Genomic DNA, 22,474 nt, shown 5'->3' with positions numbered 1-22,474 from the left:
TGTCCACATGTTGACAGTTGACCGTTTAATGGCCCGCTTAATTGCAGTGGCCCCACAGCCCCTACGTATCATTGTAAATTAACGCCAAAACGACTGTGTTTTCTATGGTGTTTTTTTCAGTTTCTTTTCTTTTTTGTCCCGTTTCTTTCTTTCTTTTTCTTTCTTTCTTTTTTGTTGTTGTTGTTCTAGTCAGTCTCATGCGTTGTTGTTTTACTCTATTTTTCCACAACTGAAATGAGTCGGCGAGGTCTCCGGCCGTCCACATGACAGAGGCCGAGCACCCGAGAGACGAGCATTGTCGAGCAGTGGGCTGCTCCGTGGCCAGAGCAGTAAAACTGTTTACAACTGACATCTGGAGAAGTTAACAGTGTGGCTTTTGTGGGGTTTAGTCATTATAAACTACTAACCTATTCCAGTTGCTTGAAAGCTTTTTATTAAGATATAAGGTCCTAGCCGAGACAAAAATCAATGCCGGAGATTCCTTGCTGGCTTTGTTTACATGTCACACGGTTATTTCATGACTGTGGCATGATTGATGCGGCGGGCCTATATGGACTCGATATTTCAATGCGCGGAGGAAGCCAGGGCTTCTAGTCAGTATTTACATACCATTCTCAGGTGACTTGTAAAGAAAAGTCCATTAAAGTTAACAATCAAATGTACTGAAAGCAGTATATGGAGACACAAAACCACCAGGGACCGTGCACAGCTGTGTGTACGTGAGCGTTTGTGTGTGAGTGTATGAGTAGGCACAAGCGTACGTGTGCATAGTTGTTGATGTGTGGGCTGGAAATGTGTACCAGGCAATTAGACAAAAACCTGTCATCGCTTTAGATAATTTTTTTTATTCAAATGGTTGGGGGGAGAGGGGGGCAAAGAGGGGCGGTGAATCCCCCATCAGAGATGTCTATTCTCCAAGCCCCCCCCCCCCTCCCCCCATCCTCCGCCAGGTGTTTGACATTGACTGGAGCTGGAGATGAATGTAGCTTATGGCAACCCATGGACTTGACCGGCTCCTGGGAGCGCTGGCTTCCTGCAGGGAAAGTTTCCACTTTCAAAGCCCATCAGCTGCAGAGTTCCACAACGTCCCATATGCCAGCACTGACAGTGAGACGGGCAAAATGCTCTAACACACACACACACACACACACAGCACACACACACACAACACACACGTACACGGGCACACACACATTCACTCAAACACACACTTACTACGCACATATGTGCACCTACACACATGCACACATACTCAGATAGTCCTCATTCCCTATGGAAGGAGAGTCCCTCGCTCATCGCTAACAAACTGTATTTCAATATGTTTGCCACTGAGTGCAGTGTTCCCCACCGCTAATGGAATTGAACCCCATCAATTATTCACACAAATTTGCTTTGTTTCTCCCCGATGTTTTTTCCTTTTTTTTTGTCTTCCTTTTAGCTTGATTACAAGGTAGCAATGCTGCATTTGTGGTTTTGCTACATCAGGTCCTGGGTCCTTGGATGTCCCCAGAATAACAACACCTATGTGGACCCTTCGCTGTCTGTCTTTTGAGTGTGTGTGTGTGTGTGTGTGTGTGTGCGTGTGTGTATGGGGTGGGCAGGGGGAGATCTGGTAGTTGGAGGATTGGGGTTAAAGATGGTTTGAAAAAGAGAGAGGGGAAAAAAGAAAATCTACTCGACAAGCTATATTTTCTCTCATCTCATACCACACACACTCACCCCCCCCCCCCCCCAGCCCCCCCTCCATCCTTCCACCACGCTGAATGGCAGTGGTAGGAATCCTTTGTCGGAGGTGTTCATCTGGAACAACTTTGCCACACTTGTTTTCATGTTCTTTTAGATTACAGGGCAGGCGAAGCCTGGCTTTGAAGCTCCCCTCTCCCTTTGTCTCCGGCGCGACGCTCCCTGGTAATTAACTTTGTCCTTCTTTTATTTGTTCCAGTCACTCGCAGTCCACTCTTCTGAGCGTCTTCTCCCTGGAGTACCAGGTTAGAAGTTTTCTTCCTTTGTGAGCTCTGACAGGTGCCTAATTGAATGATGAATGTCCCTTTATTTCTTTGTAATTGAACTGCCAGCTCTCTGATTGGTTTGGAGGATGCCCACACTCCACCTCCCCTCTCCCCCACACACACACCATCTCTCCCTCCTCCCTTCCTCTCTCTCCCCCTACTTCTCTCTCACGTCGAGGGTCTCAGTGGACGTCTGCCAAGCCTTCCCATCCATCTGTCTAATAACATCTAGCCCCTGCTTATTTCGCGGACCTGTAATAAATTATGCTAAACCATTATTATTCTGACAATAATAATTTCCCAGCGAAGTGCGGCTGCGTGCGCTAAATGTTTGCTGACTCGCACTGTCACTGCCGCTTTCCACGGCTGACAGGGGATGATGATAAATGGCCGCCACTGCCAATGGCAGAAGGCAGCACGGGCAGAAAATGGAGTCATTTATCATCCCCCTGACAGGTGTCACTCACAGCGGCCCCCGTCTCAGTGGAATGACATTTTTTTTCACTCCCCTCCATCCTCTCTTTTTTTTTTTTGGTGTAGTAGTTTTTAAATAAGTCCTTTTTTTCTTTTAAACCAATGCTCTTTCTCTCAATCCTCCCTGTGGTTCAGACGTCAATTGAATCACATGGAAATACGTGGGGAGTAGGAATAGGGTCATTGTTTGATCGAAAAGGGGGGGAAATTACTACACGGTTTTGGAGGAGGGAGAGGGAGGGGTTGGGTGTGCTGAACAAGGTTTCCTTGACTCACAGTGACCCTGGGCAAACTTATTGAGATTCAATTACTATGACCTCTCACTCCCCTGCTCCTGTACAATGGAACAGCCAAAGCTGAACGAGTCTATGCATTTCATTCAGGAGCATCTCGGAAGAAAGGTGGAAGGAATTGCTGCTAGTATATGAATGTAATTGATCTTCAATACATCGTGGTGCTTTCCTCTTGTATTGAGCAAATTTCTATAAAATGGCTCGCCTGGAAATGTTCTGGCCTAACAGTGTGGTGTGCTCTTTGTTCTAGAAAAGGATCAAAAGAACCATCCCACGGCACCATGCCCCTGACGCCATTGAGGACTACTACCAAAGGTGTTGCTCGCTCTCTCTCTGCCACCCACCCGTCTCTCTCCATCTGTCACCCCCCCCCCCCCCCCCTGCTCCCACCTACCATGTCCTCTCATTGATCAAATCACGTGACAGGAAGTGGACATTGTCAAGGAGAAGGTGGGCCACAACAACGATGCATAACGTCCTCATAGTGTCCTCTAAACATATCACCACCTTTGGGATTCCATCCAGATTGTCTCCCTGTGCACCTGCTAACCCTCCACAAGCACACAGCTTTGATTCTCCTCTCAACCGCGCAAATGAGAAACACCCAGACAGCATTTGGGACATTTGCCTTACCAGGCTTATGATGGGCTGTTTAGCCCTAATTCACTTGAAAATTGATAAACGTGAGAGAGAAAGAGAGAGAGAAAGAGAGAGAGAGAAGCAAGCTTCACAGAGAGAGAGAAAGCTTCTTTGCATATCACAATTAGCCTTTATCAAGCTTATTAAGCCATTGTTCTGTGGGAGCGAGGCCTGGTAATGCACTTCTAATCCACTTACGCAACAACAAACCTCAGACATGATCTGGCGAAGATCTGAGGCTGCTTTGGTGGTTTTTCAGTTGGCGAGGGAAGAAAAGCCTTGTTGGGAGGGCGGAGGGGAGTTAACTAACTAACTAACTATCATGCTTGTCTGGCTTTAAGGAAATCTGAGGCTTCCAAGCAGTGCCGGGGTAACCACAGAGAGCCATATGCCACGGAGAGCAGAGTCATTAGGGACATCAACATGTCTTGGCTGGCCTGAGCTCCTCCCCCTCTGCCTGCTTCTGTCTGCTTTTGTGTCTTTTGTATTTATTTTAAATAACACAAACCCAACCGCTGCTGTTGTTGTTTGTTTTAATGAAGGTACCTGAGCAGAGCCAGCTCACGGCCCTCCAGCCCTGTCTTGTTGGAGCTGGCCAATGAGGTAAGGACGCAGCCTCGCCTTTTCTCGGTTCACCCCTCTATTTTCCCATTGAAGTACACAGCAAATCCAGGTATAAGCATAATTATCCCTGGAACACTCCCATGACTTTTAAAGACCAGTTTGGGCAGCCCAACGGTTTGGGCTGTTTTTGATTTTGAACTCCCCTGTGTCTGCTAGCGATTATGAAAATTGGATAAATGGTTCAGTCTATTAACCAATTATTTAATGTAATTTGTCTTTAGCCCTTTTTAAGCAGATGTGAAAATACTTTTTGGTGTTTTATTTGGTCATTTTCAAAATTACCTTTCAAACCTGACACAGTTGCCATAGTGGCGACCTGCAAACAAGGTCAGTGTTCAGTTGTGCACAAAGTAGTCAATTGTACACATAAAATGTAGCTTTAAACTTATAATAATTTAGCAGTGTGTGCTGACATTCAGAACCTGGTTATGTGACGTTTCAAAAACAGATGCCGACTTGCTGGACAGAAGAGACGGATGATAAAAACGGGCTTCCATGAGAGAGAGAGCTTACTTGGAAGCAATAGCTCTGTGCTGTGGGCATTTAGCTGTTCCACTCAGCCGAGCGCCAGCATATCTCATTAATAAGAATGAATGTGCTCTCTGCGCCACTGTGTCCAGGGTCTCCAGTGCATTGCAGCCAGTCAGCAAATTAACAATTAACATTGGGTTAGTCTCAAGGTTTAATGGGAAGTGAAGAGGTGCTGGGAAGTCCATAGATGCCCTGCATTAAAGGTAGATAGTCTCACACCCTTCAAATTCTGCCTTACATGAAGGAAATGGAGCAGAAGGCACCATTAGAATAAAGCCTCCAATACGATGTTTACTCAGGTAATAGAACGAGATTTTAATATCTCCCCGGATAATTATAATATCTGCTCTTATTGCTTAGGTTTAGCTAAGGGTTTTTGCCATAGACCGATTCCCTTTCACAAACTAAAGCGGATATTTGCATTTTTTTTTCCGGTTTGGTTAGTTTTGTTTTTATTTGTTTATTTCTGGTGCCACAGTGTCACACCTTTTGGTTGTTGGAAAGGCTCTTGTGTTTCTGCTTAAAGCATTTAAAAGGCAATCACGTATTTTCATTGCTGCGTATAATACTAAGCAATAAGATTCCAAGGGTCCTTTTTTTCTAGATCTAAAATCTGAATAGTTCACATGCGTCACTGGCACCTCAAAGCTAACTGTCATTATTCATTCACCATTTAATTGACATATGATTTTTTCCAAAAGGATTAAACCCAGCTTGGAAATAACTGTCTATGAACCATTTAACTGTCATTTTAATACGCTACTTAACATTTAAACCAAGCACTCACGGTTTCCCTGACTGCTAATTGATGTAGTCTCAGTCCTTTATGAGACAATATATCTCCAACTAGGGAAAATGATTAACATTGATGAGAACTAGCAATTTTTTTGCCGTCTTCTCTGAATATACAGTAGGCTTTATAAAAGTTTTTGTGTGTGTGCGTGTAGCTTTTTATGGTGTCTAATGTGAGGGAAGGTTAAACACACTTGCTTTAGGCCAGAGGGCTCAGAATGTTAGCGTAACTCTTTAGCATAGGGGATAATAAAACCCAGACTGGAGTTTCTCTCTCGACGGTAATTATTTTCAGCAGCATTCAAGGGCCTGTGAATCTTAGTCACATTTTCAACTCACGACGTGCCTTGATCTGATTTGAGGAAGGGAAAGATGGACTCAAATGATTAATATGAAAATTAGGGAGATGCAAGCACCTGAACTAATCAGGTGGTCCTTATTCAGTCTGGGCCAGTGCCGGTAATGTCGCCATTTTTCATGTGTCAGCCCTGATGTGTGCTAGCAGAAGAGAGATGCTCTCTCTCTCTTCATCCAGCGAGTTCATAATAATAAGTGAATGAGAGAGAGAGAGAGAGAGAGAGAGAGAGAGAGAGAGAGAGAGAGAGAGAGAGAGAGAGAGGAAAGAAGTTGAGAAAAGAGAGATGAAGAGAGATAGAAACAAGAGTGTGAGAGGGAAAGAAGGAAGAGCCGCAGGCCATGTAGGAGAGAACCCTCTCTCCGAGCCTTAATGAAGATGAAGACTGTCTCCCCCGATCCCTGGAATAATTGTAGACATGTTTGGTCTTTTTGCCGACTGCCTTTTGTATGCAGAATTATGGAGATGTTAACAAATACTACCGCTGGTAAAAGGCTTTGTACAAACCGAGCTCTCTCTGCTTCCAGCACTACTCAGAAGCTACAGAGAGGACATAAAACACTCTAATCTCAATACAAGCTGAGGGCAAATTCTCATTTGGGGCCCCAATTATACTAACAAGAGGAAAGATTTTCAGAGACTAAAGGAATACAGTGTTTCATAACAAAGAAGTTGGAAATGGTAAAATCTAGAGTTTGTTTTTTCATTTTATAGAGGAACCAGTTTGTATATGTATCGTTTTTTTCATGCTGTATTCAATAAAAAAGCCTTGCTTGCGGTCTAAATAGCGAAACTTTCTTCCTTGAAATACGTGTTTTGATTTGTTTTAATAATGTTGTCCGGCTTTAATAAATAGTGCGATATAAGGGGGGTGAGGGCTTGAAGGTTGGCCATTGGATGCTCCAGCTTTGTGTTAGGGGCCGTGTTCTTCTTTTACAATCAGTCAGGCCTTTCAATCAGCCATTACAGCTCCTCTACCTGTCAGCCTGCTCCTTGATCTGCAGCCTAGGCCTGGCACCTCTCAAGGTGTCTCTCCTTCAAAGACGGCTTCAGCCATAGGACCTCTCCTCTCATCTCCTCCTTTCCTTTCCTATACTCCCGTTCTCCTCTCTTCTCTTCTCTTCTCTTCTCTTCTCTTCTCTTCTCTTCTCTTCTCTTCTCTTCTCTTCTCTTCTCTTCTCTTCTCTTCTCTTCTCTTCTCTTCTCTTCTCTTCTCTCTCCCTCCCTCCCTCCCTCCCTCCCTCCCTCCCTCCCTCCCTCCCTCCCTCCCCTCCTCTCCTCTCCTCTCCTCTCCTCTCCTTCATCCCCCCTCCCCTCCTCCCTCCCTCCCTCCCTCCCTCCCTCCCTCCCTCCCTCCCTCCCTCCCTCCCTCCCTCCCTCCCTCCCTCCCTCCCTCCCTCCCTCCCTCCCTCCCTCCCTCCCTCCTCTCCTCTCCTCTCCTCTCCTCTCCTCTCCTCTCCTTCATCTCCCCTCCCCTCCTCTCCTCCTCTCCTCTCCTGTGATATCAGGCACAACGCTTCCCACGGTCCCTCTGGTGTGTCCTGTGACTGGGCTGTTGCTGTGGTAATTTTAATATGATTAAAGCTCTGTGGCTCTAGGTTGGTCTTCTTGTTGTTCAGAGGAGATGATAGCAAGCCCCTTCCATATGGTCCTCACAGAGATGAAGGCATTTCACAGAGAAGTTTGGCTCTAAGTGGAACTCCCTTGTTCCCAGCAGAGAGGTTATGGCAATAAGAGCCTCACAAAGGCTCATTTAAGCAAGGCTTCTCGAAAAGTTGGGTCAAGGTTGTTGAAACGTGACAAAATAATTTGGAGCCATTTAAAATCGTTATCATCACATGGCGTTGTGACGTCAGCCTGAAAGTGGACTGGCAGTGTTATTCCAGCAGTGTAATTCTGTACTTCACTTAGAAACATTCATATACATTTGAAGGGAGTTGTGGGAATGACTCTAATAGGTCTGACAGTACAATTGGGTCTCTTTAACTGCTTCAGAAAAGGTATAGGCCTTCCTCTGTGAGCCTAGACATGAGCTAGCCAAGCAGGGGAACCAGGCAGCCTGGCCCTCACTAGGTCTGTGGCTGTTCCCCCAGGTGGACCTCTCCCCTGCCCTCATGGCCCGCATCATCCTGGACCGCTTCCTCCAGGACCAGGAAGGCGGCGCGCGTGAGTAACACCTTGCTATCTTCTCTCAACCTGTCCTTTCTATCATTCTCTACCTCTCTATTCTCTACCTCCCCACCACCAACACCTAATTCCCCTACCGCCCGCCCGCCCGCCCCACCCTCCCCCTCTCTAGTCTTAATAGGAGACAGGCCAGGAGACTGACAGTACTACCTGGGGCAGATGACTGACAATTAGGCACTGGGAAAGACCACCCACCTCTTAACTGCTGTTTAGATCAATGCTCGTTCACTCCGTCTGTGTTATTTATAACCTTCCCCTGATGTCACCCTCCGCCCCCTCCCCCGTCCCCCCGTCCCCCTTCAACCCCTCCACACTCCCTCCTTCACCCCCCCTCCATGCCCCCGTCCCCCCATTGGACTCCAAGGAGGAAATGGAATTGAAGAGAGAGTACGACAGAAAAAGCAAACTGTTTCTACCTGCCGCTGATGGATAGCCAACATTGAGAGAAAGAGAGGAATTCCAGACACAAATATTTTTTTCATGATATTTCACAGAAATAAAAATAGATGATATTAAGAGAACTGTGTGGTTGAGTTCAGCTGGTTAGTCAGTTTTTCCTCACAGTGGGAGGTTTCATGAGTGGTCAAATGCAGTGTTGATTTGACCATTTAATTCATGTTATTTTGATAATATGTGGTGTACAGTATACTCTCCCTGTTTTTACATTGCAATGTAGTGTTAATTTTATAAAATATTCAGATTGGTTCATGTAATCCTGAGAATTCTGACCACCAATGTTTAGATAAATACAGAAGAAGCTTAAAACTGCTAACGTGCAGAATTATAACTTTGCCAGCATGAAATCGAAACATTACAGTCTTCTTGCCAGCACACAATGTGTTGCCACACTGACACAGATACTGACATTACTGTACAACGAGCAACAGGATGGAGGGAATGATGTGCGCTGGAACCAGGAGGTCCATTGCCAACCTGAGAAAAGTTATTTTCAAAGTGTCATCTGCATGATTAAAACAGGTTGCTAAGTGAACTCTGTACAGCCGTCTGTAAAAGGCTTATGAGTAATATTTACCACTCTAATCCAAGTGAGCCATGCCACCAGCTGTAATTTGTCTTTGTCTGTCTGTGCTCCACACAGTACAGTCACACCATTAATGTACATTTGTCTTGTTGCTTTTTAAATATTTGTTATTAAGAAAGGGGCTGGATGAAGTATAGCCTGTTTGTTGTTGGGTTGCCCCCAGTTCTCACCCTAGTGTAAAGTCATGTACTTTTTGAAAAAAAACAGTATAGAAAGCCCCGGAGGATGGTCCTTGTTTGTCGGCATGTTGGTGTAGAGGAGGTGGTTCAGAGACAAACCCCTGTGACGAGCTCCCCTACAGTAGCTGTCCTGGTCTAGGAGGATCGTCTCTCCATTCTTTCCCTCGCTCGCTCTTTCTCTGTCACCCCCCCCACCCCCTCCTTCTACCCACAACCCCACCTTGTCTCTCTCTCACACGAAAGTACTCATACACAGAGATTAAATAGCATATCTACAGACGCGCCGTGGAAGACACACACACACACGACGTTGATCGCTAGGCTCTTCATAACCGCCTGACGCGTCTTCGGCGTCTTCCAATTTAATCAAGAGAGAGAGAGAGAGAGAGAGAGAGAGAGATGGAAGTGTGTTATTTTCAACTTGGCCACAGCGAAGCCATTTGTCAAAGTCAAGGCTGTGATTGCTTTGGACTCGCCGTTATCCGCCGCCTGTCACAACAGCGGAGGGTAGAGACGTGTAGAACAAGGCTCTCTTCCAGGAGAGCTTCGCACGGCATCCACATCCACGCAGCACCACTGGAGCCAGCTCGCCACGCTCCCCAGGGAGGCCCTTTGGATTTTTTTACAGCAGTTAACAGCTAACATTTTATACATCCTATATTTCAATTTTATTTGAACACTGTGTACCCTAATGTTACGGGTCGGTAAAGTTAGTGCCATGCTGTTATCGTCGTTTTACTTTCATATGGGCACATTTGACTGTAGTGTTCCTGTTCTTCAGAAACTCGCGCTTTCCCAGACAGTGGCCGTTGTTTGTGTACCCAGCCAGCCAGCCAGGCTGGGAGGCTAACTTCTAATTCTGACACCACCTCTGTTGGTTCCCTTCTCCATGGTGACCTGGCTGGCCTCTGGCAATAAAATGCAGCCCACGCGAGCTCCACGGTCAAGCCATCCAATCTCCCTTTGTGTATATTAGACTTCTGTAATGTCTTTCCATTATGAAACAATGCAAGGATAATTGTCTTTGCTGGCAATTAGCTAACAGGTTTGTTCTGGGCTATTGGCAGGCGTATCCATCATTTGGCCCCCCCACTGGACTACTACGCTTTCCTTACTGCGAGTGTGTGTGTGTGTGTGTGTGTGTGTATGTGTGCAATTGTGTGTGTGTCCGGCGGGAGGGCAGCAGGCGGACGGCGAAGATCAATAGACTTCTATATAAGGGACATTACCCCCACCTGGGTGAACGACTGGTCTTTGCCGAGCACTATCTTTTTTTTATTCCCTTTCTCTTTCTCTTTCCCTTTACATTTAAGAGACACAGGAATGGGGCCTCTGGGACTGTGGAATATATGTACAATCACAAGCCTCAGATCAATACAGAGTTTTCAATTGTTTTCTGTCTTTTCCCTGTTTTGTCTTGCTGGTTGTTGCCCCCCCTTCTCCCCCGGACCCCCGACCCTTCCTCCTCCTCCTCCTTCTCCTCGTCCTCCATCCCACTCTCCTCATGCTTTTTCAGGGATCGGAGAAAGCACCGGTCACTCTGGGCTACCTGGTGGTTTGTGTAAATCAATCGTTTGATTCAAAGCAGTTTTGATCACATATTGAATATGATATCAACCTCCATGATGCAGCCGGGGTCCTGGGGACAGAGCAGGGAGAAGGGAGGGAGGGAGGGCCACACACCCAGGTCTCTCTGGTCCTGGTCTCTCTGGTCCTGGTCCAGGTCTCTCTGGTCCTGGTCTCTCTGGTCCTGGTCCAGGTCTCTCTGGTCCTGGTCCAGGTCTCTTTGGTCCTGGTCCAGGTCTACTCAAATGCACGTGGATGCAGGTGGATGCACAATACTGGGCCACATAAATAAGGGTGCATATTGGGATACTCTCCGTTGGTACCTTGACTATAAAAGCATTTTTATGTGTTGTGTGTACATGTAACATACACACAACATAATAAAATATAAATATGTCCACATCAGAAACACAATAAATATGAATTTAATTATGTTGGGATGAGATTTTAAAAAAATTACACACAGTGTATGGACTCACTCACACACACACTATAATGTGGAGTAATTGTGTGTGTGTAATATGTAGTACATATATCATTATTTATATGGCCTACCCTTTAATGCGTGTTGCAATACTCACCGCACACAGTCTTCGACGTTGTGCTAAGGCGCAGGTCAGCTTTTGACGATACTTGCCAACTCGCCCTTAGACCAGGGAGGAAGACGTGAGCTCTCTCTCTTTCTCTCTCTCTCTCTCTCCTCTTCTCCCACTCCATCTCTTCATTCCTCACTCCGTCCCTCCCTACAAGTGAGCCGAAGGATGCAGATAGATGCTGTGTTATCATGTTGTGCTTCCAGATTCCATGCAGCACCGTTGTGCCCCCGACTCCCTCCTCCCCAAGACGAGCCTCTCCTGTTTGCAGGCGATACAGCCGTGATGGGGGGGGGGGGGGGGGGGGGGGGGGAGCACCCACTCTGCACACTCTGCACTAGCTGTTTGTTCTTGAATAATGAGAGTAAGGGCACTTCATTAGCAAGGAGGAAGTAGGGGAAGGAGGTGTGTGTGTGTGTGTGGGGAGGTTGGATGTAGGCGAGGTAAGCAGTAGTGTGGCACTTCACTTGACAAGTATACTAATGACTTATTTTCAGCAGAGGAGCTGCAGTCAGACCCTGCTGCCGTCTAATGGCCTGACCCACACAGCTTCTCTGGAGTAGAGACAGCTCAGCCCTGTTATTACGCACACTCTCACACAGTCTCACACACACACACCCTCTCGCACTCTCACACACTCACACCCACACGAGTGCATACAAGCGTGTACAGACACACACACAAACACGCATCTGCTCTCATTTCACCACTATCAGGAAAAATCAAGTGGAAACGGCTCAGTTCTGCCCCACTAACCTCTCCTGTGAGCAGGCTCCTCCCCCACCGACGATACCACCTCACATCACCAGCCAGCCCTCGCCCCGGCCTCGGATTAAGCCCCAGCCCCAACCCCAGCCTTTCCAGGATACGTTAGAAGAAAGAAAAAAAAGATGAGAAAAAAAAACAACGGCGTTCTTTCTCCCTCCCACCCTCCACTCTCCCATCTTCTTCTTCTTCTTCTTTTTTTCAAAGCGGGAGGATAAATTTAAAAGGAGTAAATTGGAAAATCAAATGAGGGCTTTAGGCAGCCGCAGAGATTTGCAGAGCTGTCCGCTGGTGTCGGGGAGGCCCATCCATCATGTCCCACAAGTAGTCAATTCCTCTAGTATCTGTAAATGTTTTCAGATATTAGCCAATTTATATGCTCCGAGATTCATCATGGAAAATCAGCTTTAGCAGGCGCACATTATCAGGAGCCCCCGTCTCTCTCTCTCTCTCTCTCCGCTGCTCCATGAAGTTTGATGAACGACTGCCCCCCCCCCCCCCCCCCCCCCCCCCCCCCCCCCCCCCCCCATCCTCCTCAGCTCACTGGCTCGTGCATGGGAACTAGGGGGGTTGTTGGGTGGGGGGGTTATTGTATATATTTGTGAACGTTATACCCCCCCCCCACACACACACACACACACACACACAGCTGCTGCACACACGCAGAAGAAAAAAATCCGATATTTTTAATTAATAAACAAACTTGGCTGAGAGCTCATCAGTGTCAGACCCAATGACTGTAGTCATCCTTTACTGTTGATTATGGTCCTCCCTCAACAAATGGTGCTTCCTAATGAGGTTCCTAGACGCTTTTTTAGATTTAGATAATGACTTTTTCCACCCTGGTGAAAAAAACCAACAAAAACACTGAGAAAGCTCCGAAAGGCGAAAAAAGAGAACTCATGAAAGGTTACGCCACGCTGTCGCGGGCTACTTTGTAGCGTCGGTGCTTTATCGTCGGTGCGGGTCGTGTATGCGCATGATACACCGATAAAAGGGGGTGTTTTGTGTTTTGTTTACACTAGCTGTTTTTTCTTGAGCAAATCCCTGTGGAGGTGAGCTGTTTCACATCCATAATCCCCCTCCTCCCCCCCCTCCTCACATGTACACCATGTGATACCTCAGTCGCAATTTACACCAACATGGGACAATGACTGTATATTTGAGTGCATGTTTACAAGGTGTTAAGGCTGCAGGGCTTTGTTCTCTAGATTTGAGACTGTAGTACTAGTCCCCCCCCCCTCATGTGTGCATGGTTGTGCAGCAGTTTGTGTGGGGGGGTGTCATAATGTGTTTTCTGTCTGTTTGTCTTTGTGCATGCTTGTGTGTGTGTGGGGGGGGGAAGGGGGGCGGGGGAGGGTTGCGTTGTGTATTTTGTGTCTGTGTGTGTTTATTCTGTTTTGTGTCTGTGTCTGTTTTCAATGCTTGTTATGCACGTGTGTGTGCGTGCGTGTGCGTCTTGTGGCGTGCAGCCGTGCGAGGCCGCACGAGTGAGATCTCGTGTCTTCAGTAAATGTGCGACGATGTCGGAGGCTGCGACGAGGATTAGGCGAGGGAGGCAGGAAGGCAGACGCAACAGGCATGTTGTTATTTACTGCTTGTGTATGGCCATGACGGCGGCGTTGGATCCGGGGGCCTCTGCCAATGGCGTCCCCCGACCTGTGATGAATGAGCATTAGGGTAAACTCATTTTAAAAGCAGGCTGATTTATTAGCGGTTCCCCAGCCCTCAATTTTCATTAGGTCAACACTCGGCTGAAACCCTTACAATGTCAGCCGCAAGGTCACACTCTTTAGGGCTATTTCCCCCCCCCACATACACACACACACCTTCCCACCCCCCCTCCCTCATATGGGAGAGGAAGGTATCGGAGGATCTGGTCTCCCACCCCCACAAAGCAGAACTGGAGATCTGGGATGAACGACACAGAGGTTGTATGTACCAGGATGAGGCTGGGTTTGGCCCTTATGTGAGCCACCTGAACGTGGCAGTGCTGTGGTCAACCTCCAATTACGGGCGCCAGCGAGACAAGAGCTTTAACGGACGCCGTTTTGCCTTCGGGGAAGGTTTATTACACTCACCAGTGTTTTGCAGAAGCAGCGTCGAATCTATAAAACTACCATTAGGTAGAGGGAGAAGAAGAAGAAAAAATCAATCAAAATGCCATTAAAGTGGAATACGTTGCCAATATTGCTGATGTGGTCGCCGGTGCTTTGATTTTCTTTCAGATTATTAGGGCCGGTCGTGAAGCGACTTTGTTAAAGGAAAACAAGTGTTGTTGGGGAGTAATATGTCTCCCGGCTTCATAAAGTTTGCTGCCTCATATTCCGCCACTGAACCACCCCCCCCCCTCTCCACCCGACCACCCACCCCAACCCAGCTATATTGATTATCCATTATCATTTGTCATGAGGTGTCCTAACTCAAGGGGAAAATACAACCCTCTTTCTTCATCGCCGTGCGGCATGTTGTTGGAGCAGGGTATGGATCTACCCGCCGAGGCACCAATCTACCAGAAAAATGAGGAGTAAAGAGGAAGCGAGAGAGAGAGAGCGAGAGAGAGAGAGAGCAAGAGAGCGAGAGAGAGAGAGCGAGAGAGAGCGAGAGAGAGAGCAAGAGAGCGAGAGAGAGAGCAAGAGAGAGAGAGAGCGAGAGAGAGAGCAAGAGAGAGAGCACAAACAGGAAATGTTTGACACGTTCTCGCCAAGATCTCTCCGGAAGGAGCAGAGAGCTATTGACACAGACTAGTATAGAGAGTCAGGTCTTATAAAACCTCTGTCCTTCAGGGTGACTTTATTTCATGGGAGGCCATTCCCTCCTCATCCGATCCTTCATAAAACCTCAAATGAAATCGGTAGCTTCTCTGACCCACATCTGAGGGTCTGTGTGTTTTGTGTACACGTGTCCCCTAACGCCCTTCACTATGGACACAGGCCCAGACGGACGCACACCTCATCTTGTCAGTAGCGCTTGGCGTCTTTTGGAAGCGTGCCTACGCCATATATATCATCAAAACGACACACCACAGCTTCGTCACACAATGATACAATCCATTTCATCATTTCATTCTTTTCGTCGAAAATGATTGAAGGATTTTGTTGCCGTGGCAGTAATGGGGAATCCATCTAGTGGACTGTAGGGCTGATTTATACCGTTAGTGAAGCTTGAATGCGAATGAGAGATGCAGAATAGTCATCGTTCATAACATAGATAAACTACATGCAGCTCCCTGTGTTCGTGGAGTGTGACGTTTATCTATGGAACATCTCTGTGGGCTTCAGTCAGCCAGCCGGTGGACTAAAGCTTAAGCAGACAGTGTAAACGATGGTAAATCTGTCTCTCGGTGTCTTTATGTACTGATTTCATCATCTATCCATGTCTCTTTCTGGTCCGAGTTTATGAAGAGTTTGGGATGTCTTCAGTTCATGGTGTACCTAACCGGGTGTTTCAGTTTAGTGGCTGGAATGCTTGCAGTATATCATGATTTTTGTGTGTTTCACTTCCTGTCTCTATCTCACCCCCCCCCCCACCCTTTCTCTTTTTATTTCCATCTCTCCCCTTCCTCTTCCTGACAGCCTCCAAGCCAGTGCTCACCAGCATGCTCCGGGAGCCATCTTTGATTCCAGACCAAGCTCTAGCAAACCACATCTACCAGGTAAATAACGCAGTATCTTCTTGGCTTCCATTAACTTATCCGACATAACGTACATTTCATCTCTTTTCCTTTTTGTTTGTTTGCGAATAGCACAAAATATTATAATGTATGGAAGACAAAATAAACAGCAGTTTGTCAAGCGTTACTCCCGGTGAAGACGGTGACACAGTGAGTCGGCGAAACAGTTGTGGGTTTCCAGACATGCCGTGTGTGTTGTAGAAGGAGACGACCAGATTAACCGTCACTCACAGGTTCGCCAATAAAGTCACGTGGGCGTCGGCGTCGGTCACGCCTGCCAGTCCTCTCCCGTCTCCCGTGCCCCCTCAGCCCCACCCTCGCTTCCACTGTTTAACGGCTGTAGCCCCCCCCCCCCTCTCCTCCTCCTCCTTTCACGCCACGTCATATCTCTTTCCCCCCTTCCTTTTCAGTGCACCATAAATGACTGTTGTTATGGGCCGCTGGTAGACTGCATCAAACAGTATCCTTTCCCATCAAATTTTAAGTCTGGAATTGACGAGGAGCTGTTGGAAGGGATGAGAGTGTGTCTGGGAGCTCACCTGACATAAAAGAGAGGGAGTGTTCCATCCTGCCTGCGCCCAGTCATCCTCACTGCTCACAGGGGGTGGGGAGCCAGCGATGGATGGAGGGGAGGAGGAGAAGGGGAGGAGGGGAGGATGAGGAGGGGAGGAGGAAGGGAGGGAGGAGGAGGAGGAGGAGGGAGGGGGAGGAGGAAGGGAGGAGGAGGAAGAGGAGGGGGAGAGGAGAAGATGAGGTTCATCTAAACGTCTCTCCCTCTCTCTGGTTGTTGAGTATGCCTGGCTCACTGTTGCATAGCACAGGAGGAGGTTTTGACATACATACTGTACAGCCATGTGGGAGACAGCCATTTTGTTTTCATTATTTTATTGTTTTATCTGAATGCCACATGGCGTTTGTGTGTGTTTTGGATGTGGTATTCAAGATCAAATAACACGATTACACCATTTTTTTTTTTTTTGTAGGTTGATTAAATACTCTCTTATATATGACTTGAATGTCACCGTGAGTGATTGTAATAGATAGAGGCCTGCCTTGTCTTCTTTTTGTGAGCTCTTAAACAGTGATGAACAACAGAGGCAGGCTCTCACAGCCATCAGCACCATGGAGAGTTCTTGGCATGCCAGTGCAATGTAAAGCAGACCCCCCTCCCTCCGTCTCCCTCTCTGTCTCTCTCTCCCATTCTTCCTTTCTGTCTCTCTCTCCCTCTCTCCATCTGTCTCTCTCGCTCCTCTCTCTCTCTCTCTCCCTCTCTCTCTCTCTCTCTCTCTCTCTCTCTCTCTCTCTCTCTCTCTCTCTCCTCTCTCTCTCTCTCTCTCTCTCTCTCTCACACTCTCTGTCTCTCTTTCTCTCAGTCTATATTGCTCTCCCTCCCTGTCTCTCTCTCTCCCTCTCTCTCTCTCTCTCCCTCTCTCCCTCTCTCGCTCTCTCTCTCTCTCTCTCTCTCTCTCTCTCTCTCTCTCTCTCTCTCTCTGTCTCTCTTTCTCTCAGTCTATATTGCTCTCCCTCCCTGTCTCTCTCTCTCCCTCTCTCTCTCTCTCTCTCTCTCTCTCTCTTTCTCTCTCTCTCTCACACTCTCTGTCTCTCACACTCTCTGTCTCTCTTTCTCTCAGTCTATATTGCTCTCCCTCTCTGTCTCTCTCTCTTCCTCCACACCGGCAGATGAGGGCTGGCACGGCAGCACCACAGGGGTGGGCTCGGGGGTCTGTGTTATTTAGAAGCAGGCAGCTGGGGACCACACTAGAGAGGGGGGAGTGTTTCGGGAGGGTGGGCGGGAGGGGGGAGGGGGGGGGGCACATTCCAGGTCCTGTGTTCAGGGCCAGTCAACCCTGTCCCACCCTGCCCTCCGTCCTCATCCCCCCTCTTTACCTTGCTTTCACACTCCTGCCTCCAGCGTCGGCGCACATTCAGTCACCCTGCCACTGGGGGTTCATGATACCCGCCCCACTTCTGGAGGACGACTCCATCTCCACATCACAACATTGCGTGGGTGTGTGTGCGTGCGTGCGGGCGAGCGTGTGTGTGTCGGCACCATGCACGTCACTCAGGCTATACACATTAATCGCTTGACTTTTAAAGTGATTTGTGTGTGTGTGTGGTGGAGGAACGGAACTCTTTATCTGCACAGATATGACCCCCCCCCTCGTACACACACATACTCTCATTGTGGTCATGTACTTGTGATGTGTTCAAGTTGAAGTGTGATAAATGACCCGTCCTACACCACTCATGGATTATCATGCAAACACTCCAGCGGTTGTATACCCATATACCTTCAATGTTTCCACAGCAACCATCCGTTAAAGGTACAGAAGGTCATATTTTTTCTGTAAAAAAAATAAACAGGTTTCGTCCGCTATAAACATGTTGTGTAAGCTAATGACCCCCAACAAGACAGCTCAGTGCCAGTGGAATGTCAATTTTTTCGACCGTCCCTTTAGTTCCCAGCCGATCATGTTCAAGTAATCTTCTTCCAGCCAATGGTCTTCGGCGAGGCGGGATCTCCTCCTTGGCTTATTTTGTGAAACCTCTGTCAATCACCTTGAATTTATTTTAGAATGTTACCTATTGCAGCTTTAAGTAAAGCTCACAAGTGCCATGTGAACTCCTCTTTTTAAAGGTGGAATTCTCACATCTCTTCTGTAGAATTTCAATCCTGTATAAGAACACTGGGTTTAAATATGCTCCTCAGTGCCTGTTCACAGTATGTTGGAACCCTTAACCACACCCCCTCAGCGCTATTGGTCAGGAACATGAGGTTCTGCTTCGTAACAAGCTGAAGGAGAGGAACCTGTCTTTCCTTGGTAAGTCTCTCTCCACTCCCTCTCTTTCTATGTCTCTCTATCGCTCTCCCTCCCCTCTCTTTATCTCCCCTTCTCTCTCTATATTCCTCCTCTCTTTCTCTATCTCTCTCTCCTCTCCCTGTCTCTCTTTGTCTCCCCTCTATTTAACCCCCTCCCCTCCTACTACTTGTTCTCCCTCCCCCTTATCCCTCTCTCTCTCTCCCCCCCCCCTTCTCCCTATCTTCCCAGTGGTCAGCCCAGCTCTGCTCTGTTTGTGGTCAGGGCAGACAAGACCTGGACATGATTGATGTAGTGGGCGTGATCTGCCATTGATTGGCTCCCCACCAGGAGCGTGTTATCTAATACCATTCCATGTTTAATGTATGCAGCCGGCCTGTGATGAATATTTAATGGGGGAGAGCTTCAAAGGTGCAGCAAATGTTTGTTTGTAGCTCTAATATGTCATCTTCCAGGGTTGTCTTCATTGGAAATCATCTACAAAATAGTCATTTTGATAGATGCTTCCTCCATCGATCCCTTACACCTGCTTACCAGAGGAGGGAGGGGGAGGAGTAGAGTCATGGAGATGGTTCTCCTACTTAAATATTTAATGCATATCAAACTGTCTTCCTCAACAGGCTGATATAGCTTTTGGTACTGTAGTTAGTCTAGAAATATACACGTAGTTAGTCTAGACTCTAGAGGTTTACGAGTATTTAGTCTAGAGGTTTACATGCATTTGGTTGAGAGGTTTACATGTAGTTTGTCTCAGTGGTGATGGTGGCTCAGTGGCTTATAATACCAACATCCAAACAGTCTGTCTGCCCATGTTGTGGTCACGCACCCTGCCAGGTGGTCATCACTCTGCGCATGGTTCTGTTGGACCCTCGTCTTAGTCAGCCATCTTAGCCCTCACCTTCATCTCTCCATCTCAGTGGATGCTGTGCTGTCGCTGATCAAGGCTGTTTTCCAGTTGTCTCATCCAGAGATACTAGGTCAAGGTAGAGAGTGGCCAGGTGTGAAATTTGATGGGGGAAATTTCAGTGACCCCCCCCACCCCGAACACCACCACAACCCCCCCCTCCATCCCTATCTGCTCACTCAGATGAATGATGTAAAAAGAAAGTCATTCCCCCTGTCATTAAGAGCATATCATTTATTTGGGACCTGAAGTGCTGACCTTTCTGCAGGAGCCACGCGGACGGCCCGTTCTAAAGCTGTCAACAGTTTGGGGTTGGGGGTGAGGGGGGGGTGGGGCATAGAGGCAGCCCCGCCTGATAAATGGATTGGAAATAAACTCTCCCCTCCCCCATATTTGGGGGGGGACGGACCATTAATTTTGATCAAAGGTGATGTAAAAAAAGAAAAGAAAAAGAAGATAGTTGACAATGTCAACTGCCCTGTAGGTGTGAAGAGAGAGGCTACCATAGTCCTCCCTCCCCCTCCCTCCCTCCCTCCATCCCACACACCCTGCCCCGGGCCTATAACTCCCCAGCCTCAACCCCCCCCCCCCTCACAGACACACACCACAGGCTTCTGGCTGCCACACCGAGACCTTCACTTTCCTCCATGCCCCCTCCCCTCCTCCCCACCCCCTCCACGCCCCATTAGTTGAGCTTGGCTGGAGACGGAGAGGCAGGCCCCCGGAATTGAATGACCTGGTCAGCCAGAGATTTAATGGAGAAATCAGGTGTTGTGGGGGGATAATGGTCGAAGCGCACCAGGAGTCAAGGACAATGGCTGTGGCACACGCGAGCCGGGGTCAGGCTTACGCAGGCTATAACACCGGGCCTGCCCACCGCCCTCCCACCCTCCTGCTTTATAAGGCCCGCCAACAGCCAGTGGAGAGTGAAGGAGAGGAGTGGAGTTACTGAGCTTTTATAGATTTCTTTTGTGCAGTGGCAGCAAATAAGTGTCAGACGCAGCTAATGGTCCCAGTGTTTCTGCAGTCCTCTGTGTCTCTTGTTTTTTTCTCCATACTGGGGGATTTGTTATATCTGTGTCCTGGTGAAGATGTGGGGATGGGTTTGTGGGGGGGGGGGGTGATATCTGGAAGCCGGTTTACTGTATAGGGTCAATTTCAATGGGGTCAAATGAAAAAAAAGTTTGAGAACATACAGCACTTCAATATGACCCATTTCCTTGAAATGAGTGTGCATGTACGCAGTGCTGGCCAGCGCCTTCCTTCTAGAAGCTTATAGAAGCTCTCTCTCTTCTCCGTCAGACGAAAACCAGCTGCGAGCCAGAGGCTACGACAAGACGCCTGACATCATCCTGGAGGTGCCGATCGGTGCGTATTCGGGTTACAAAATGTCATTGTTTTACTTCAACTGAAACAGACGCTAAAGTCTAGTTCTTGGCAGGAAATGCCACTTGTCCCCTCAAACCCCTAGTTCGGCGACCCTGTCAATCACTGTCCATCCAGCAGCAAAACAACGCTTGTGTTTTTTTTTACATAACCTCCCATTTTTGAAAGGACAGGATTATGTGAGGCATTGACGAATATCCACATTGCATACAGTACACCTACAAACACACATACATACACACACACCTCTGACCTTGCTGCCAAAATAAGTCTGTAAATTAATTTCACTGTGTTTGCCCCTTGTTCCCTCATGACCAGCTGTCGAAGGCCACATTGTCCACTGGATCGAGAGCAAAGCCTCGTTTGGGGACGACCACAGCCACCGCACCTACCTCAACGAGCAGTTCTGGAGCTACTGGAACAGGTAGGCCGCTGAGCACACCTGACATCTCTCTCGCTAACACACCCCAGGTCCTGGTCATTAGTCGTTAGCCAGCTGCATGTCTCTGGTGATACTCTGGCTGCTCCCAGCTGCTTTTGAACTGGCCGAACACAAAGACGGGTTGTTTTTGTCTGTGTACACTGGACTGATCTCTCTTTTTCTCTCACACACACTCACACAAACACACACACACAGACGCACACAAAGACTCTACCCCTGTTCCCTTAACTGGCCATATCCAGTTATCCGGTATCCATATCCAATTCTTCCCTTAACTGCCCCCCCAGCGGGGGGGGGGGGGGGTGGGGGCTGGGTGTCATCCGCCAGAGTGCACACACACTGTCTGGGAAGAGGAAAGACTGTAGACGGAAGATGAATCCTTTCCATCTGTTGTCCGTCCATCTGAAGCCGTGGTCAGATGCAGGCCCTCTGCGGTGTCTCGCTCGGGGGGACAGAGGCCTGATGCTCAACGACCTCTTCCTCACAGGAAGCACGTGCGTGTGCACGTGTGTGTGTGTGTAAACAGACCTCCGGCGTTGTCTCTGAGCAGCAGCTCTCCAGGCGGCTGCCGGGGAGTCACCCAGTGGAGCCGTGTGGTTCCTCCCCGGGGAGGAACACTAAATTGGATCCATTGACAAAAAACTAGAACAGCATCGGGATGAAGGGAGTCAGGAAGAGAGGAAGAGCGGAGGGTGCGGGGGTGTAAACAGGCTGTTTGTGGATTCCGCTTTCCTGGGAAGTCCCCTTTTCTACGCCAATAAGGAGAACGAGAAGCCTGAACGAAAATATACAAATACAAAAAAGGATTCCAGTATTCCAGTATAAAGTGGTTCTATGTGCCATGGTGCCGAGTGCTCTTTAGAAGAAAGTGCCATCAGCCGCCTCTCCCGTGCCTTTTGAAGTGCAAGATTTATTTTGAACAGAATGCTGGCGTGGTAGAGTGGTGTGTCTGGCTTTGCTGCACAGGCCTAATGGAACCCACATGGATGTACCTGGCTGTACCTGGTCGTGCCAGCCTGCCGCTGGGCCAGCCTGCCCACCAGCCTGCCTCCTCAGCGGGGGCGTCTCCTACTCGCTGGCCGAGACGAGCTGCTCCGCGGCACAGGACGACATGGAGACATCTCCGTCCAGGTTTAGTAACCAGGCGGGGGGGCGGTGGAGAAGGGGAAAGAGAGAGAGGTGGGGAGGTAGAGGCGGAGCA

General features: G+C 48.3%; 1 protein-coding gene across 5 annotated transcripts in view; it reads left to right on the top strand.

Moving 5' to 3' along the window:
- Nucleotides 1–21,536, top strand: part of cdin1 (CDAN1 interacting nuclease 1) — a 32,310-nt gene extending 10,774 nt beyond the window's left edge. Inside the window, exons 2-10 of one of the 5 annotated variants that reach the window (XM_047017728.1) lie at nucleotides 1,943–1,988; nucleotides 3,027–3,091; nucleotides 3,958–4,018; nucleotides 7,811–7,883; nucleotides 15,625–15,704; nucleotides 16,133–16,182; nucleotides 18,477–18,544; nucleotides 20,748–20,813; nucleotides 21,150–21,333. In XM_047017728.1, coding sequence (XP_046873684.1) covers nucleotides 7,832–7,883; nucleotides 15,625–15,704; nucleotides 16,133–16,182; nucleotides 18,477–18,544; nucleotides 20,748–20,813; nucleotides 21,150–21,259 — 426 coding nt within the window. In that variant the 5' untranslated portion in view covers nucleotides 1,943–1,988; nucleotides 3,027–3,091; nucleotides 3,958–4,018; nucleotides 7,811–7,831 and the 3' untranslated portion in view covers nucleotides 21,260–21,333. Of the gene's footprint in view, nucleotides 1–1,942; nucleotides 1,989–3,026; nucleotides 3,092–3,957; nucleotides 4,019–7,810; nucleotides 7,884–15,624; nucleotides 15,705–16,132; nucleotides 16,183–18,476; nucleotides 18,545–20,747; nucleotides 20,814–21,149 lie in introns of all 5 variants that reach the window. The other 4 variants (XM_047017702.1, XM_047017693.1, XM_047017720.1 and 1 more) reach the window with 4 other exon arrangements.
- The last annotated feature ends 938 nt before the right edge of the window (nucleotides 21,537–22,474 follow it).

Source organism: Hypomesus transpacificus, chromosome 3 (assembly GCF_021917145.1).
Source record: "Hypomesus transpacificus isolate Combined female chromosome 3, fHypTra1, whole genome shotgun sequence".
NCBI lineage: Eukaryota > Metazoa > Chordata > Actinopteri > Osmeriformes > Osmeridae > Hypomesus > Hypomesus transpacificus.
The sequence above is the reverse complement of the archived record's forward strand: the minus strand, read 5'-3'. Positions and strand labels throughout refer to the sequence as shown.